Consider the following 19,069-nt stretch of genomic DNA (forward strand, 5'->3'; position numbering starts at 1 on the left):
AAAGGAAATGGCGCAGTATCAGTCTCACAGATCAGCGGACCTCCGAACCACGCCGCAAGAGAAGGGATAAAGGAGGGAGTGAAAGATGAAAGGAAGAGGTGCCGTAGTTGAGGGCTCCGGAATAATTTCGCCCACCTGGGGATCTTTAACGTGCACTGACATCGCAAAGCACACGAGCGCCTTAGCGTTCCGCCTCCATCTAAACGCAGCCGCCGCGGTCGGGTTCGATCCCGAGAACTCCGGATGAGTAGAGCCGAGCTCCGGATCACTGGTTTTTAAGACACTATTCCATTTCTGGGATAGTGAATAAAATAAAAAAAATTGGCTTGCCCTCTTCAGCCTTACCAAGAGAAGATATTGGGTTCATTGGCGCATAAGAGAATTTAAGCTTTCATGCGCAGAGCAAAGGGTTAAACGTTAGTTTGTTTCTTTAGGATATGGTGAATGTTTTAACGAAATTATATTTAATTTAAAATTCTCCCGCCCCTATCAATAGCACGTCTTTCATCTATTTTGCTTGGACACCCATATTTAAATTTCGCCTTTTTTTTTTTGCCGGCGTCCCTTTCAGGCTGGTGGGCATGACTACCTCACTAGCAGCTATTTTTTTCCTAGCGTATTATGTAAGCTAAAATGCGCTCTCTCAATATACCTTCTTCTGGAACCGCTTTGAGGCTAGAGTGCGATGTTTAGTCGTATATTTTTCAGTAATCATGACATTGCATCATGGGTATTTGCAAATATTTTGTTACGTGCTTAGTCGGTGCTACCAATTTCTATATTCCACCATAAAAGACTGAAGGAAGAGGACATTGTCAAGGGCTGTTGGAGGGATCCGGGTCCGATCACAAGAGAGAGTGTACTTCAGTGCAGAAATTGCTCTCTCCTCTTTGACTTGTATGGCCGGCACAGCAAGAGTTACTGTAGCTAGTGAATATAGCTCTGGGTGCTGCAGATCCTCCCTCTCCCAAAACTCCAAAACACTCGAGACTTTGCTTATTTTGAGAGAATTGTTGCAGTCTCCGAGTCCTTACAGGCAGTTTTATATTTCCATCAGGAACTCTTCAAGCTCATCCCCAGCTCGTAAGCTCCTAGAGGGAGATTCTGCTGTTGCAAGCTCAAGAAGAACTGCAGACTGGGCGAGTAGGTAACAATTCATGATGATTCACCAGCACAAACAAACAGTACAGAGCAAAAGAAAGTACACACAGAATGGCGCGAGATGTCAGCGCCGTTCTGTGTGTACTTTCTTCTACTATGTCCTGTTTGTTCGCGCTTGAATCATCATGTCTTCAAGCTTATCGTCAGCTCACAAGTTCTTAGAGGGAGATTCTGCTGCTGAATAATAATAATAATAATAATAATAATAATAATAATAATAATAATAATAATAATAATAATAATAATAATAATAATAATAATAATAATAATAATAATAATAATAATAATAATAATAATAATAATAATAGGTTTTTGGGGAAAGGAAATGGCGCAGTATCTGTCTCATATATCGTTGGACAGCTGAATCGCGCCGTAAGGGAAGGGATAAAGGAGGGAGTGAAAGAATAAAGGCTGCCTGAAATGATATTTGATCGCGGCAGCGGATCCCACGAAGCCGCTTGCGTGTCGTCACCTAAGGCTTTTACGCTCGGCATCTTTCCTCGCAGGTCAACGTAGTGTGGTATCGAAGATATAAATAAATGGCTAAAATAAACAGATCGATCCCCGACAAGAGAATCACGCTCCTATTCATGGCCACTGTTTTGTTGCTCCCTACCGAGGTGTCACTTTTGGACACCTTTGTGAAGCACTTCAATTAAGGGGTCGTTGAAATAACCCACAGTTAGTTGTTCCGTTTCTAGTACAACGGAGGCTTTTTCATCTGTCGCCAGAACGGTGCGAAATATGTGAAATCTAAATGCTATCGCATTCCACTCTTCAGGTGACTTAAGCGCTCCCATAGTTTTATTATATCTTATACTGTCGCTTGGAACTTGAGGCCAGTTAACTGAATGCCCAAGCAGAAAGAAAAGCTGCTACCGATCAGCTTTAGGTTGGATGAGTTAGACGGCAAAAAAAAAATATATAGTAACAGTTCAGAAGCACCGCGTTTATTCCCACTGAGGGGCCACTTTCCTCTCTCTTTTCTTGGCGTCATGACATTTCGCAGTTTACTCTAAAATATTATGGCCATGTACAGCCAAGCAAACAAACTCTTTTTCTGCACCTGTACTCCCCTACGCACGGTTTACGCCCTCCAGGAATCTTTTAGCACCTGCCCAATTTTAACAAAACAAAAATGCAGACAAACACGAAAAGAAAAATAAAACTCAGACCTGTGTTCCAAGGCCTCGGCAGCCCAAATGCTGCCTCTCTCCCACCATGCACCATGTTTTCTCATGTTTGTGTGTGATGAGACAACACTGAAAACCCTTCCACGGGGCTGTCGGCGCTGATCACTTGAAATTCGTCGCTTAAATTGCCGACTGCAAAATTTATTTACTGCTTTCTTCCCTTTTCAGTATCGTAAAGACTGGTCGTTCTTAGCCCGCTTAAAAAACGGAATTTCAGTAACGTTATGTGTACCCTGTCTGGTATTAATACCCTCCGCAGTGCAATGTGCAGTGCGCCAGTAGAAGCTTCGAAATCAGACATATGAAATGAGGTGACAACATTAAAAGAAAGCATTGCATTAGGATGTTTACAAAACCTCTGGCTTGCTTGTAATGCAATAAATTCTTCACAATTCGCGCTTAAACAAACCAGCTTGGCCGGTGGGCTCGCGCTATTCTAGCAAGCATCTCCACATCCTGGTGAAGAGAATGATGTGAATAGGCGAAGAAAACGGCAGCACCTCCTGCTGTGGTTTACTAGCCTTCCGGGAAGTTAGAAAGGGTACGCACGCACTTCAACGCTTCCTTGTCAAACTGGTCGTGTCCCGCAAATTAGGCACGCCTCCATCACCGCGCCGGTCGCAAAGCGGGAAGGAAGTTCTACCTTGAACCACCACAGGCGCCGAAGCGCAATCTCCGTGCCGTGGTGATGACGGTGAAAATACTTTTTTTTTTTCGGGTAAAGAAAAGCGGGCAGTTAGAGTGACAATGTGCTTTGCAACAGTGCCTGTGGAAAGAAGACTCCATTTATCATTTTCTTGTTTATTTTTTACTTTCTACGCCTCGCTTCTTGTTTACTTTTTACTTTCTACCCCTACGCCTCGCTGGCTTTCCTCTCTCTTATTTTCGCCCACTGCAGCTTTTCCTCAATATGGCCCCTTTGGTGGACTCTTACGTTTATCCAAACCACATCGCTGATACAAATTCCACCGAGATATGTGGGACAATTACTGCGCCATTTCCTTTCCTCAAAAACCAATTTTCAAAAACCAATATTCTGATACGAATACCTATGCAACTCGTTGTTTTTTAGACACCTTAATAATAAAGGCCGGCAGACTAGCTGACCAAATAGTTTGCGGAATCAATTTTCCAATCAGTAATTCCGCTCAGTTCCGTGTTCCATCCACCCTGCACATTTCAACATCAGAGCCTCATTCCTGGGTTTGTTTAACTCTCCAAGAAAAATGAAAGGAGCACAAGTCGCTAGAGAGAAAACGTAGGGGAAAATCGACTCCGAGAACTCTCTTCGTGCTAAGTGCGGATACAATTCAAGAACGGACTGGTAAATTGCTTCCTTTAGAGCGCCCCCCCCCCCCCCCCCCCAACAGCTGGTCTTATCATTCTTACGTTTCAGTTTACCAAATTGCAGCTGCTGGCGTCCCATTGCACACCAGCTGGCATCCTGATGTCATGTGACTGATTACGACGTCCGGACAATAGATAAATGACATTCATTCGCGGGACTGTTTTTTTTTTTTGGAGCAGATTCATCGTTTCATTTTTTAGTTGAATATGAGTATAATATATATTTATTTGGTTACTTAATTATTTATTTGTTTATCTACTTATTTTAACTTCCGAATTAAATTCTGTTGCTCTACTGCGTAGGAAAGCTCTCGAATGGTGCAGCTTTCTCTAAAAGCGGCACCCCCGCGCAGTGCAGCGGCCGCCCGTGTTCGGGTTGAAACGATAGTCTCCTCTCTTCCTGTCCCCTCACCTCTTTCATTTCTCCAGTCTGTCTGCTATCCTTTATTTCCGCTGCCCCAGCTCAGGCGCTTCAGTATCGATGGCAGCTGCCGGGGCTAGCAAAAATCTTCTCTTTCCTTTTTGTTATTATTTTAATAAAAACCACTTTTGTACTACGGCAACGAGCCCCGCCGCGGTGGCTCAGTGGTTAGGGCGCTCGACTACTGATCCGGAGTTCCCGGGTTCGAACCCGACCGCGGCGGCTGCGTTTTTATGGAGGAAAAACGCGAAGGCGCCCGTGTGCTGTGCGATGTCAGTGCACGTTAAAGGTCCCCAGGTGGTCGAAATTATTCCGGAGGTCCCTCCACTACGGGACCTCATTCTTCCTTTCTTCTTTCACTCCCTCCTTTATCCCTTCCCTTACGGCGCGGTTCAGGTGTCCAACGATATATGAGCCAGATACTGCGCCATTTCCTTTCCCCCTAAAACCAATTATTATTACTACGGCAACGATGACTGGTGGTGCGTTGGCATGCGCTGTTGCAATATGTTTCCTTTTTTTCTTTTTAAATTTCTGCCAGCGACAATCTTGCAAAATGGTTCTGATGTTTGAGGTGTGCAGTGGCGCTTTTGAAATTAGTGAGAAGACAGCGTTTCAAGCTGTGATTCAGTAAAAAAAGAAGAAACAATGAAAGTAAGTTCCCAGCAAAAGTATGCCGGAACCTTGTGGCGAACTAGTTCGGAACGATTCCTCGAATTCCTTCCGGTTCAGGTTCAGTTCCAAAATGGCTAAAAAAGTTCGGGTTCAGTTCCGGCTTCCGGTTCCGGTTTGACACCATGGTGCTGTTGACATATGCATGCTACTGCATTTCAATAAGCAAGGCCAACAAGTGCTCAGCTACAACCAACTGTGCTTAGCGTATGCAACGAGCAGGTAAAAAAAAATTGAGGCTCAGTGTTTTTGTCGCCCCGTTTGCGAATTTTGAGAATTATTTTCGGCGATAAGCACCGCACAACTAGGCGAAAAACACGGGTTTACCAGAAATAAATGAACGCCGAAAAAGATCCGCCGATTTTTCTCAGAAAGCAAACACCGGAAAGCCCGCGGCCTAGACATTTTAGATATCGAAACAGATACTAAATATATGCCTCCGCATAACCTAACATTGGGGCTCACTTCTTTTCCTCGTGTGCAGGACACATCCGAAAGACACGTGTACTTGTCTAATTATGTTCGTACACCGCACTCTAACCGAAGAAAAAAGAGAGAGAGAGAATGAAGGAAACGCAGGGAGGTTAACCAGATGTGAGTCTCCGGTTTGCTACCCTACACTGGGGATGGGAGATAGGGGTTAGAAAGATGACAGAGAGGAAAAGGCAAAAAAAAAGGAACGTGCACACATGGAGACACACACACACACAAGGCGTTCCAGTTAAAGTCTTTCACACAGGCCGGTAGATTGTAAGAAGCGCAAAAGCGCTTGCACGGCCTTTTTCTGCGACGGTAGGTCCTTTCGATGTTGTAGAATTCTTTTTTCGGATAGCGGTTGGTCGTCCAGTTGGTCATGTTCGTGGCTAAGGCATGCCCTCTGTGGACTGTACTGCGGGCAGGAGCACAATATATGGCCAATTGATTCTTCATGGCCGCAGTGGTCACAGGTTGGGGTGTCGATCATCCCTAGGCGGAAGGCATAGGCTTTAGTAAAGGCAACACCCAACCAAAGTCGATATAAAAGCGTGGCGTCTCTACGGCGAAGCTGTGATGGCGCTCGAAGACTTAATGTTGGATCAAGTGAGTACAGTCGCGTATTTCTTAAATGTGGCCCATTTCATTGCGACTCGGTGCACTGCCGAGCAAGTAGGCGGAGCTTCCGTGCCGCGTCAGTTCTAGAAAGAGGAATTGGGACGTGGCGCTCCTCAGTATGGGCTGAGCGGGCAGCGTGATCCGCCCGTTCATTGCCGATAATCGCGCAGTGACTTGGAAGCCACTGGAACGTTATTTCATGGCCGGCATCACTTATATGGTGTAACGTCTCTGTAATATGGAAGATTAGTTGTTCGTGCGGTCCGCATCGTAGAGGTGACAGTAGAGACTGCAGTGCCGGCTTCGAGTCGCAGAATATTGTCCATTTGTGTGGCGGTTCATCACCAATGTGATGAAGGGCAGTTAAGAGCGCTGCGAGCTCTGCTGCCGTCGATGTTGTCGCGTGGGTCGTCTTAAATTTGATTGTTGTAGCTTTCGCTGGAATGACGATTGCCGCCGCGGAGTTGCTTGGAAGGACAGATCCATCAGTGTAAATATGCGTTGAGTCACGGTAGTTCTCGTACAAATGTTGTAGCGTGAGCTGTCTAAGGGCTGGTGATGACAGATCAGCTTTTTTTCGAGATACCAGGTATTGCGAGGTTGATTTTTTGGCTGAGCGAGGCACCATGGAGGGATCGAAGGTCTCGCAGCCGGAGTGAAACAAGCTGGCAATGATTCTTCATATGCAGTTATCGTTTGGCTGAAAGATGTGTGTGGCCTGTCCGCTGGTAGAGAGGCTAAATGGTGACGAGTATTCCTGGCTAGATGCCTTATATGGGTCCTGAGTACTTCAATTTCAATGTGGGTCTTGACAAGGTGGTCTCTAGCGATTGCTATCGTAGCCACTGTTGAAGCACTCTGAGGCAGGCCTAGACAGATCCGGAGCACTTGACCCTGGAGACTTTGTATTGTGCGTAGATTCGTTTTGCCTGTGTTGATTATTGCTGGCAAGCTGTATCGCAGAAATCCTAGAAAAAGCACCCTTTACAGTTGTAACATGGCACTAGGCGACATTCCCCAGGTCTTTCCAGCGAAAAACTTGAACAGGTGGCAGATGCCTGTCAACCGTTTTTTCACGTATGATATGTGTGGGCTCCATGACAAGTCCCTGTCGATTATGACACCTAGAAACTTGTACGATCAGACCCATCGTATTATTTGGCCATTTATCATTACACTGTAGTTTGCCGTGGGTTTGCGCGTAAATGGCACTAGTGCGCATTTCTCGGAGGAAATTTCCAGGCCTCGATTACGGAGGTAGATAACAGTTTGTGTGGCGGCTCTCTGAATTCTCGCTCGCAACTGTAGGCGTGTTACTGCAGATGTCCATATGCAGATGTCATCCGCGTACATTGATAGCCTGACTGTGGTTGGCACGTGCTCAAGGAGAGCAATTAGTGTTAGATTAAATAACACGGGGCTAAGTACACCGCCCTGGGGGACGCCGCGGTAGCTATAGTGAAGAGAAGTATGGCCTTCCTCGGTGCTTAAAAAGAAGGATCGCATGGATAGATAGCTCCGTATCCATTGAAACATCCGACCACCCACTCCTACCTCTGCGAGAGCAGAGAGGATGGCTTCATGCGTAACGTTGTCATAGGCCCCTTTAACGTCGAGGAGTAAGGATGCGCAGAGACGCTTACGGCTTTTCTCATGTTGAATGTAGGTCACCAGGTCGACGACGTTATCGATGGATGATCGACCGCGTCGGAAGCCCGCCATGGCATCTGGGTAGGTGTTGTGGTATTCCAAGTACCACTCCAGGCGTCCTAGGACCATCCTCTCCATCACTATGCCGACACAGCTCGCCAAAGCGATCGGGCGATATAATGAGAGCTCCAACGGCGACTTGCCAGGCTTCAGCAGAGGAACAAGGCGACTTGTCTTCCAAGTTGTTGGTAGCGTGTCATTTCTCCAAGATTCATTGTACACCTCAAGAAGAACTCCTCTCGCTCGCTCCCCCAGGTGACACAGAGCTCGGTAGGAAATTCCGTCAAGTCCTGGCGCTGATGTGCGGCTACACAAAGCTAATGCTGCCTTAAGTTCGTGGATCGAAAATAGTAGATCCAACCGGAAATCACGTGGCGGCGTGCAGCTGCTCGAAGGCGATGGAATGTTGGTAGCTGTGAGTTGGCCGGATAATCTGGCGCAGAAATCCTCTGCCACGTCGATCTCCGATCTCTTTTGGGAGAGGGCAAGCGCCTTGAATGGGAATCGCTGTACGGGAAGTGTCCGCTGCCCGCGCACCGTTTTCCATAGTTGCGATAAAGGCTTGCGTGGATCTAGCGACTCACAGAAGGCAGCCCAACGTTGCGATTCGAGCTTGTCTAACCGGCGCTGTATCTTCTTTTGCGTGCGCCTGGCGGTCCGTAGATCGTCCATTGTTTTCGTACGTCGGTACCTTCGTTCAGCACGTCGTCGGATTGCTCGTAGTCGTTCTAGTTCCACATCAAAATCATTAAGTTTCGAGGAGCATGTTAGAGTACACATAGTGTCTTGCACCACGCTCTTGATTGCCTCTTCCAAGTCGAAAGATGAATTGGCGTCGCAGTTTGCTTCCATAATAGACTTAAATTTAGGCCAGTCCACTCTTTGGATCGTATCCTGTGTTTTGGAAGCGGTCAATCTTCTGATCTTGATGTACGTGGGGATATGGTCGCTTCCGTGCGTCTCTATGTCCGCAAACCACCCTGCACGTCTGACTAGGCTTCGTGAGACGAAAGCCAAGTCAAGACAGCTGCTGTACGTGGAGCCACGTAAGAACGTAGGACTTCCATCATTCAGCAGCCAAAGTTCATTACTGGAGGCGAAAGATACCAGTGCTCTGCCTCTTGCGTTGATGATCCGACTTCCCCAGAGTGTATGATGGGCGTTGAAATCTCCAATGATGACCCAGGGATTGGAAGTTGAGGAAAGGATGTCCCGTAGTCTTTTGTAATCAAATCGACTTGACGGAGATAGGTAGGCGCCTACAAAAGTAAAGGCCAGATTCTCTTTCCTTACGTTTAGGCATATATATTGATTACTGTCATTAGGTGGTACAGGCTGATGAGTGTAGGTGAGGTCACGGCGAATAAACACCAAAACCTTACTGTTTTCATAAACGGCTGAAGACATAAATGTCTCATATCCAGAAAGCCTGATTTTGTTCGATAAGTTCGGCTCGCAAATGACGATAATGGGAAACATATTGGCGTACACGAAGAGACGGAAATCCGAAAGGCGCGCTTTGAGTCCGCGGGCATTCCACTGAAAAATAGCTGCTTGTCGGACCTCTTCCCTAAAAGACCAAGGCTGTGGAGCCATGATCTATACTCAAGGGTTGCAAGCACCGGACTCAGAGCGTCCAGTACTTGAAGCGCACTTCTGGCAGACGGTGTTCGCATGTTGCTTAAAACCGGAGAAATATTTGCGAGAGCTCGTAGGTGTGTCAGTGAAGACTACATTTGCACATTGATATATAGCAAACGAGCGCCAAAGGTGGCGTATGTAGCATTTTTGAAGCGAGAAGCTTCACTAAGCTAGGTAAAACCGTCCTCGCGTAGGCCGGAGAATGACCTTGAACGGCCTTCAGCCCAACCACGTTTCTCTCTTCTTACGGCGCGGTTCGGGTGTCCACCGATATATGTGAGAGAGTTACTGCGCCATTTTCTTTGGTTTGGTTTATGGTTTATGAGGGTTCAACGTCCCAAAGCGACTCAGGCTATGAGGGACGCCGTAGTGAAGGGCTCCGGAAATTTCGACCATCTGGGGTTCTTCAACGTGCACAGACGTCGCACAGTACACGGGCCTCTAGAATTTCGCCTCCATCGAAATTCGACCGCCGCGGCCGGGATCGAACCCGCGTCTTTCGGGCCAACAGCCGAGCGCCAAAACCACTCAGCCACTGCGGCGGCCGCCATTTCCTTTTCTCAAAACCAATTTTCATAACCAATCCAATTTTCTTCGAAAGCAAATGAAAGGCGCATAACTTTCCCCCTGGAACAGTGGACACGTCAGTCGCGCTTTAACCTACGTGGCGGAAGTGACAGAATACGCTGCATGCAGGGGCGTAGCCATTGGGGAGGGGGGGTGCTTATGGGGCTTCAGCCCACTCCCCCCCACCCACCCACCCCGAAATTTATTCGAACTGTCACGCACCGCTGACCAAAACAACCACCAGCGCCGGAAGTCATTCTGGATTTTGTCACCTACAGCGTCTTTTTCAGACTCGAAAACACATTTTGGCGTGAACATTGCTAACTCGGGTTGGATTTCGCGGCAACGCCCATGCACCTGGAGTCATGTAACGCAATGCGCCCCATCCTAGCACAAACTTTCAAGGGCCTATCGATGGCTCGCTGTTGAGCGACTAAAATTTCGGTGCAATTACTCGCAATACATGACCGGTGACAGCTGCTGCTGCGCAGTACACTGGAACGAAGGACAGCGTCATTGAGATTTTTCCCTGGCCGCTGCATATGTACAAAAATGTGAAGGTTCTTGAACGACAAACATTCATTAAAATATTTGTCCTGTAGTTGCTAATTTCACGGCCTTTACGTTTTTCATATCAGCGGCATGCACTGCTTTGCTGGTTCCGGACCGATATAGTTCTAAACTTCGTGTGATATTTTCTTTACTTAATAAATACGCAAAAGCATGGAAGCATTGGTATCGGTTATGTCTGCCACGAGTGAATGATACGGGCATAGTTGGTGTGGCATGATTACAAGACATAAAACTGAGCAGGGGACAAGACATATAAGAGAAGCAAACAGGACGAGTCGTCCTGTTTCCTTCTCTCCTGTGTCTTGTCCCCTGCTCAGTTTTATTTTTTGTAATCATGTCTGCCACGTTTTTTAAGACATACGAATACATTCTTTTATTATAAAAAAACCCATATTTCACTTGTCTAGACAGTGCGTAGCGTTATCTAATACACAATGGCATTGTCAAAGGCAATGCAGTTATTATTGTTGCGTTTGATCCTTCCACAAATTCTATGAGGAGGCCACGCTGCAACATGAGCCCCCCAACAAAATTTCTTACCACGCCAGTGGCTGCATGCCTTGGCATTCACAACGTTGTAGCAGAAACGCAGCACTTATGCTATAGACCGTTGGCGTTCATCGTGTTCATTGCCGTTGGCGTTGACAATGACTCCGATGATTTTGTGGAAAGGAAGCCTCCATAAAAACGCTAAGGCGGCCGTGTGCTATGCGATGTTCAGCGCACGTTAAAGATTCCCAGGTGGTCGAAATTATTCCGGAGCCCTCCACTACGGCACCTCTTCCTTCCTTTCTTCTTTCACTCCCTCCTTTATCCCTTCCCTTACGGCGTGGTTCAGGCGTCCAACGATATATGAGACAGATACTGCGCCATTTCCTTTCCCGAAAAACCAATTATTATTATTATTAGGTACGTGGAGGTGTTGAGAGAGAGATGTGGGCTGCATGCATTAGCGCTGACAACGTTGTCGCAGACACGCGGCACTGCAGCAATAGGCCGCAGCGTTTATTGGGTGACCATCCTCTCGCGATTATCCATTAACTCCCACATGTCAGGGTGGCAGGGTGGGCGCACTGCCTACCCAGTGTGCGGAACGCACTCGGCGTTACAGGCGCCAAGCCACGTCTAGTTGCCCGATGCACCACAGCTTTCGCTCTCTGACCAGGTTTGACAGTAGTTGAACCACAACTTTTTATTTCAATTACGGCTCATCGCTTTGCAATCACCTAGGCACCATGAATCGAAAATGCAATCCTTTGGTAAGTGTTCCTGGTACAGAATCATGATAGCGAACAATCGTGTCCAGCTGTTACGATAAGATGCGCAGTAATTAGATAACTCTATTCGTATGCAATCAGAGCACAAGCCGACCAAACAAGTAGAAAACTTTACAAGTGCAACATTGCTGTGCCGGACCGCCAGTAAAAAGTGCATAACTATGGCTGAAACACTGAAAAACGTGAAAGACACTGCAGGAATACCCGCCGCGGTGGCTCAGTGGTTAGGGCGCTCGACTACTGATCCGGAGTACCCGGGTTCGAACCCGACCGCGGCTGCTGCGTTTCTATTTAGGAAAAACGCTAAGGCGCCCGTGTGCTGTGCGATGTCAGTGCACGCTAAAGATCCCCAGGTGGTCGAAATTATTTCGGAGCCCTCCACTACGGCACCTCTTCTTCCTTTCTTTCACTCCCTCCTTTATCCCTTCCCTTACGGCGCGGTTCAGGTGTCCAAAGATATATGAGACAGATACTGCGCCATTTCCTTTCCCCAAAAACCAATTATTATTATTATTATTATCAGGAAGGTTGGCCGCGTCTTCCCTGGCTATGCAGGCTATCAGATCGTGTTTAATGTACTTCCGCAGGCTGCACAAATATCATTTCCTTCATTAATGCTTGCTTTTATATTGCTTAGTTCTATTTCAACCTGATATGGTCTCAAAAAGGAAGGCACTGCCCCTTGAATTATCACACAACTTTTCGTTTCTGAACCCCGTTTTTCAGCTCTGCATTCACGCTTGCGAAGCTTGCAAGACCATCCTGGTGCGGTCACAGATATATGAGCGCCCTTGACGTCAATTTTTTTAGATACATTCGAGCCCACTTATAACGAACCCGGCAGTCATGCGGACGGCTCTATTTCGACGAATTACGTGCACTGGAGGGGTTGCATTGCTTTCAAGCGTTCTGACAAAGAATGTATTTTGGCGCGGTGCCGGCAAATTTTGTTGGACCACAGCGCGGAGGGTAACTGCGTTTTCGAAATTCTAAATAATAATAATAATTGGTTTTGGGGGTAAATGAAATGGCGCAGTATCTGTCTCATATATCGTTGGACACCTGAACCGCGCCGTAAGGGAAGGGATAAGGGAGGGAGTGAAAGAGGAAAGGAAGAAGGAGGTGCCGTAGTGGAGGGCTCCGGAATAATTTCGACCACCTGGGGATCTTTAATGTGCACTGACATCGCACAGCACACGGGCGCCTTAGCGTTTTTCCTCCATAAAAACGCAGCCGCCGCTGTCGGGTTCGAACCCGGGAACTCCGGATCAGTAGTCGAGCGCCCTAACCACTTGCCAGCGCGGCGGGTAAATTCTAAAAGCTGATACGTATATTGCTTGCGGTGGGCTACACGCCTCTCGGTGAATAATGAAACTAACAGTAATAGTTAAAAAGTTAACTATTCTATATCAGTTAACCAGCCTACTAGTTAGCGTGTCTTAGCTTTATTCTGATGTGCTGCACTGCTGAAAATGTTATGCCGAAAAAATCGCTCTTCTAACTCTAAAGGTCTGTTTTAAAAAATTGGGGATCTCAGGTGAAACAACCGGTATGTAGTGCTTATTGTGTAAATAGGTTCTCACCCCTCCTACATCCGCCTTTCCAGTCAGCACTCAGCAGCTCTTGCCAATTTCTGTCGCTAGCATGTGTTCCTAATCTTGAAGCATATTATGTGCTCTCACCCTGCTAGATTGTTGTGGCCTATTTAAGTGTTCCTTCCAAATCAGCATCGTTTTTGAAAATATTCCTACGATACCCCACTTGTGACATCCACTTCACGCTATATCCCTTGGAGAACGCACGCGATGAAATTCATTATGCAGAAAATGCCGAAGTGCTCATGTTTTAACTTTGATCCTACTATTCTGAACTCGATCCAAACAATCCTAGCCCGCTGTCACCACTTGTTCCATGCTAACTCTTACTCATCGTGCCATTATTTTAGGAATATCAGGACCACCGAAGGTATTGTCCTCCTGTCTTCCCCTTTTCTTGCATACAATAATGGCCTTCCCTTCAGGGCATTGTCTAACAAGTCTTCATTGATGACTGAGGTCTGTCATCCTATGATCAATACCAGCGTTCCAGCCATCCATAACAACCATCTGTGTGCGCGAGAATGGTCAATTCTCCGATGTTAATAAGACTGCAGTAATACTTTTACTGTCAGCATAACTATATTATGCCTACTCATAAAGCTTTACGAAAAGAGCCATATTCACATTGAAGTTGTTAAAATTATCAGCGACTGATATCCCAACCAAACATGGTCTTTGCATACAAATCCTTGTTCAACCACCAACATTGTACTTAGCAGACAAGGATAGGAAATTGAGGGGGTCATGATGACACATATATGAAGAAAGCCAGTTAACAGTCACTGAAGCCAGGGAACGCATAGGGGAATTTTTCAAGAAAAAAAATACAAACATTCCCTTCAGTAACTTTTCGCTATCTTCATAGCCTCAGTGTAGGATATTTACACCACAACATCTCCTGAGCACCGCCTTCCAAGTTACTCGATTTGAAAACTCCAGCACAACATCTGCTGGGGTATTCTAATGCCATATATGATAAAATTCTAACTCTGCTGAAGTTCTGGGATTCGTTTAGAAACTGAAGGTTTTCGTTACTCTGTACAACCGCATAACCGAATCATCTGTTACAAATCAAGGTCCCTCCCACACCAGCCGCACTTTCACCGTTTTGTCATGGCTCATGCTACTGCATTTCAACACCCATTTTTGTCCATACCCCGAAAGGCTGGAATGGCCTTCGACCTGGTCGTTCACCCAGCTATGCTTATCGACATCTTGTTCTTCAAATTGGTCACTGCAGAAACCCATGCAATGAATGATGAGCCGTCAAGCACAGCATTTCAAAGCTTGCCCCTCAAGTCTTAGTATTTAGGACAGTTAGGTTTAATAAATATTAAGGTTAATTGGGCAAATAAAGCGCTTATTCACTCACTCACCACGACAAACCAATACAATTCCTATCTGCATTCCATTCAAAATGCACATCTGCATATGCAGAAGACAAGTCTGCATGTGTCCATTCAAAACTTCCCTGATAATCTTCTTTAAACAATACCAAAGCAGATTTACACAACGATTGCGTTTTGGCTAACTTTCATACTGTGCACAAGCTACCTCTGTGCAGCTAAATTAGAGCAATGCATAGCTGAACATGCATTACGAGCTCATGTGTGCCAGCATTTCCTTTGTGCTTGTCTACTATCCTTTGTTAAGCAAAGCAACGCAGAGACGTTCATAATGTGATTCGGTGAAAATGCTAAGTGCGTTTCCTTGCGCATGCAACTTTGTTTTGTCAGTGTGTGTGTGCCATTTCATCCTGATCCTCGTCTGGAGTGGGCAGCCAGAGTTGTTACGGAGCTAGAATTTTCAGTTTTCATAAAAGAGTGCCTCCTTCCCTATAATGTGACTAAATTCCATATGCAGTTCTGTCGTCCTGAATGGAGTCAAATTAGAGCTGCAGTGTTTTTCGTACCTTGACGGCAGCAGAACACATATAAAAGGACAAGCCTCTTGCAGTTCCTCTCCCTGTAAGGCAATTCACCGACTCCCACATTTTATTATGTTTATATTAGTGAGGAGGGCATATATGGCCTTCTACACAACCACATTGTTTTTCAGCCACACGGGCGCTTTTGTATGTTTAGCAGTTGCACAGACAAAATGCCAGCTTGTCGTTTTAAAATGAGCTCAGGAATGACTGCTAAAATAAACCTGGTTGCCTGCTGTCACTGTGCAGAACAAAGTCGTGCACTTTAGCTCAGTTATGCACGGCTTGGCCCCTTTGTAGCAACACTGGTATTTCTATTTCTCTACTTCTAATAGACTGAAAAACATGACAAAAAGAAATCAGTATTTTTTTCACTGTCACTCTTCTGAGAAATGCTGAACCACTGCAATTACAACTGATCTTATAGATTGCAAATTATTGGGAAAGTGATAATTTTCTCATGTCTGTTTGGATTGATACTTGACGGCAATGCGCTAAAATATGCTTAATTTTAAATACATGCATAGCACACACACGCGCACGCGCGCACAACTAGTTGTTTATAACCAGTACAAACTAATTTGGTGTGCCCGATCTTATCTATTTGAGAAATCAATTTGAATTTCCCGATTGCAGTTGCTGACGATAGCTATGAATATGTACTGCTAACCTAGCTTGTTCCAGTTAAGTCTCCTTGGCCCTGAGAATTCGCAATAAGAGTCGCGTCGTCGTTCTGAAATCGTTATTTTATATTTGCGGACATCGTAAACTTTTATGGGGCCCCTCTTCATTTATTAGCAGGCAAAAATCCTAGACCATTGTGAGAACGGTTGCATGCGGATGTTACTATAGCTGATACTACCGATCGAACTAGATGTCGCTGGCGATCTCATTGTGATGCCTTCTATCGATCACTTTCGGGTATAGAAATAGCACAAATGCTTAGTTTTCCACGACGCAGTTTAAGATGTTAAAGCTCGCCTGCTGCATTGCAATGTTTGTTGCCGTGAATTCGTTCGCGGACGTCAGGTTCAGGCGTGCCGAGATCCATGGCCATCGCAGCCGTTCGCGGTTTTATCTTCGACGAACAATCTTACAGCTACACAGCGTTGATGCAGCGGATGTATTGACTTTGCCACAGTGAATGCTGTTTATTTTTACTGCAAAATATATGCGTGTCTTGCTACACCATATGGCTATGCCGCCGCACGCCATTAGACAAGCAGCAGTGCAAGGAACGCCAATCAAAACGCTGGAATCGTCCGGCTCGGCCGCAAGCAGCAAACTGACAGCACATCTTTCCCGCCATGCCCGCATGCGCACGTGCGCAGAGTCACGAGGACGCATCCGCAGGCGCCACAAAAACGATCATATCGCGGCGTTTAGGCGGTTTGCCTGGAGGGCACACGCGGACGCATTGATTTATCTCCTCGTATCCCGTCGGAACGCGCTTAGCCGGCGCTTAAATGCATTTTCAGTTCCGCCTTTTACTGCGATAGTTGTGCCAGCCGCACTCGGCGAAAATGCCGCCACCCTAGACTCACCTCCTCTCTCCAGAAGCTCCATCCGCCTCCGCCCTCCACAAAAATCATGTCGCGAGTGTCAGGTATGCCCCGCCGCGGTGGCTCAGTGGTTAGGGCGCTCGACTACTGATCCGGAGTTCCCGGGTTCGAACCCGACCGCGGCGGCTGCGTTTTTATGGAGGAAAAACGCTAAGGCGCCCGTGTGCTGTGCGATGTCAGTGCACGTTAAAGATCCCCAGGTGGTCGAAATTATTCCGGAGCCCTCCACTACGGCACCTATTCTTCCTTTCTTCTTTCTCTCCCTCCCTTATCCCTTCCCTTACGGCGCGGTTCAGGTGTCCAACGATATATGAGACAGATACTGCGCCATTTCCTTTCCACCAAAAAACCAATTATTATTATTAGTGTCAGGTATCGGTGAAGAGTAAGAGCAGCAAAGTAATCATCGAGGGTAAAACAAACCGCTTTCGCAGCTTTCTGGCATCAGGTTTCATGATCGTGCTTCAATTTGTTCTTGTTCTTGTTTTTCTTCGGAGGGGGGGGGGGGGGGGGGGTTGGAGGGAGGATTGGCAGTCTTTCCAGCGGGATCACGGGGGTTAGGAAACGCTGTTCGGTATTCACGTCGGCTGGAAGCGCGCGCTTTTCGACTGCGTGCGCAGGCAAGCGAGTGTAAGTCGCCTCCTCGTTTGTTTTAAGCGAGTGGTGCGGCCACGGTTTCGTTTTATCTGCGACACAGTTTCATAGCCCTGATACATATCTTCCTTATACATACCTTCTATGATCCATACCTTCTATGATCAAACCAATTAACCTGATACATATCTTGACGGTATATAGCTGCACCTTCTTTCCTGATAAGCGAGCGTTATATAACTGCGACCGTTATAAGTGGGCTAGACTGTATCATGAAATAAACTTACTGATCGTAGCTTAGCTGCTGTTCGCAAACAGCTCGGCACAATCCGGTTCCCGCCACCATGGTGGCTGATTGGTTATTGGGCTCGATTACTGACCAGAAAGACGCGGATTTGATCCCGGCCCTAGCGGTCGCACTTCGATGGAGTCTAAATCCACAGATCCGTGTTCTGTACAATGTCAGTCCATGTTCAGGAACCCCCGGTGGTTGAAATTATCCGGAGTCATTCAATACGGCGTCCCTCATGACCCGAGTCGCTTTGGGACTTTAAACCCCACAAGACCATAAACAGCCCGGCTCCTACGCGTGTATCACTCTAGGCAAAACAGCCTGTTAAAACCGTACGTGGCCGAGACATGTACAGCGTAAATATGCGACGGCAAAGGCACACGTGGCCCGGTATGCGAGGTTAGATGCTGTTTTTTCTGTGATCGCTTATTAATGCGCTATTATTAGAACGAAGATTGCAAGCGGAAATGGTGCGAGCGCAGTCTGTCAGTATCCAGTGAAAGGTGGCAACCTGCCAACGGGTTACGAACGAAATTACTATACTACCTATACGAACTTTCTTCTTTTAACTCAGATACAACGAACCTCAGTATGCCTGCTCAGGTACAGCGACCTTTGTGTGCCAACCTCGGATATAATGAGCTTTATTATTATCATCATCCTCCTCCTCATCATCATCCTGACTGCGCCCATTGCAGGGAAAAGGCCTCTCCCAATTCACCTCACTGTGAATTGGATACCTCACCTCAGATGTACCGAACGTAAGTATGCCACCTCTGATATAACAAAATTCTGCGTCTGGATCTCGGACGTAACGAACGTGTTGACCTCGGATAAAACGAACGTTTAGCCGCTAACGCGTTCAAACCATCCACGGAGGATCGCCTAATAGTTTTTTGCTAAGACGAGCGGAAAACGCTGCTTTGGCGCTTACCTGGGATATATAGTCCGGAACTTCCTCGAGTCTCTCGAAAGACGTTTCATTTGGGCTAACGATGTAGATGAGGCGGCCGAACCCTTTCACAGTCTCGCGCACCAACTCCATTGCGCCGTCTGCTCCTACTGCCGTGCTTTGCCGAAGCGCCACTTCTTTTTATATCGCGAGCGGACTACGCTTTGGGGCGCTGCCAATCGCCAAGGGCGTCTTCCGTCTTCTTTTCCGCCGGTCTTCGGAATCTCGAAACTAGCTGGCATTGGCCTTACGGGAAGCAGCTACGTGATGCGGCCAGATGCGTAGAAACAGCCCGCTGGATCGTCGCAAGCTGCTAAAGGCTTATAAAACTGTTGCAGTAATTGAATACCCGTGTTTACACAGGTGACTGACCATATAGTCGGTCGGATGCAACTCAAGAATTAAGCAGCAAACGCCCTTCAAAGGAGGCCCTCGAGCCAACTGCATCTACCGAAATTCATGACGTCACGGTTAATGCGCGGTTAACCTC

General features: G+C 46.8%; 1 protein-coding gene across 1 annotated transcript in view; it reads right to left on the bottom strand.

Moving 5' to 3' along the window:
- The window catches only part of LOC144094655 (alkylglycerol monooxygenase-like), a 45,260-nt gene extending 26,570 nt beyond the window's left edge, over window positions 1–18,690 (bottom strand). The window contains exon 1 of the mRNA XM_077628578.1: window positions 18,562–18,690. Within this exon, the coding sequence (XP_077484704.1) occupies window positions 18,562–18,672 (111 nt within the window). The 5' untranslated portion in view covers window positions 18,673–18,690. The remainder of the gene's footprint in view (window positions 1–18,561) is intronic.
- Between the last annotated feature and the right edge of the window lie 379 nt (window positions 18,691–19,069).

The sequence above is a fragment of the Amblyomma americanum genome, chromosome 6 (assembly GCF_052857255.1).
Source record: "Amblyomma americanum isolate KBUSLIRL-KWMA chromosome 6, ASM5285725v1, whole genome shotgun sequence".
In the NCBI taxonomy this organism is placed as follows: domain Eukaryota; kingdom Metazoa; phylum Arthropoda; class Arachnida; order Ixodida; family Ixodidae; genus Amblyomma; species Amblyomma americanum.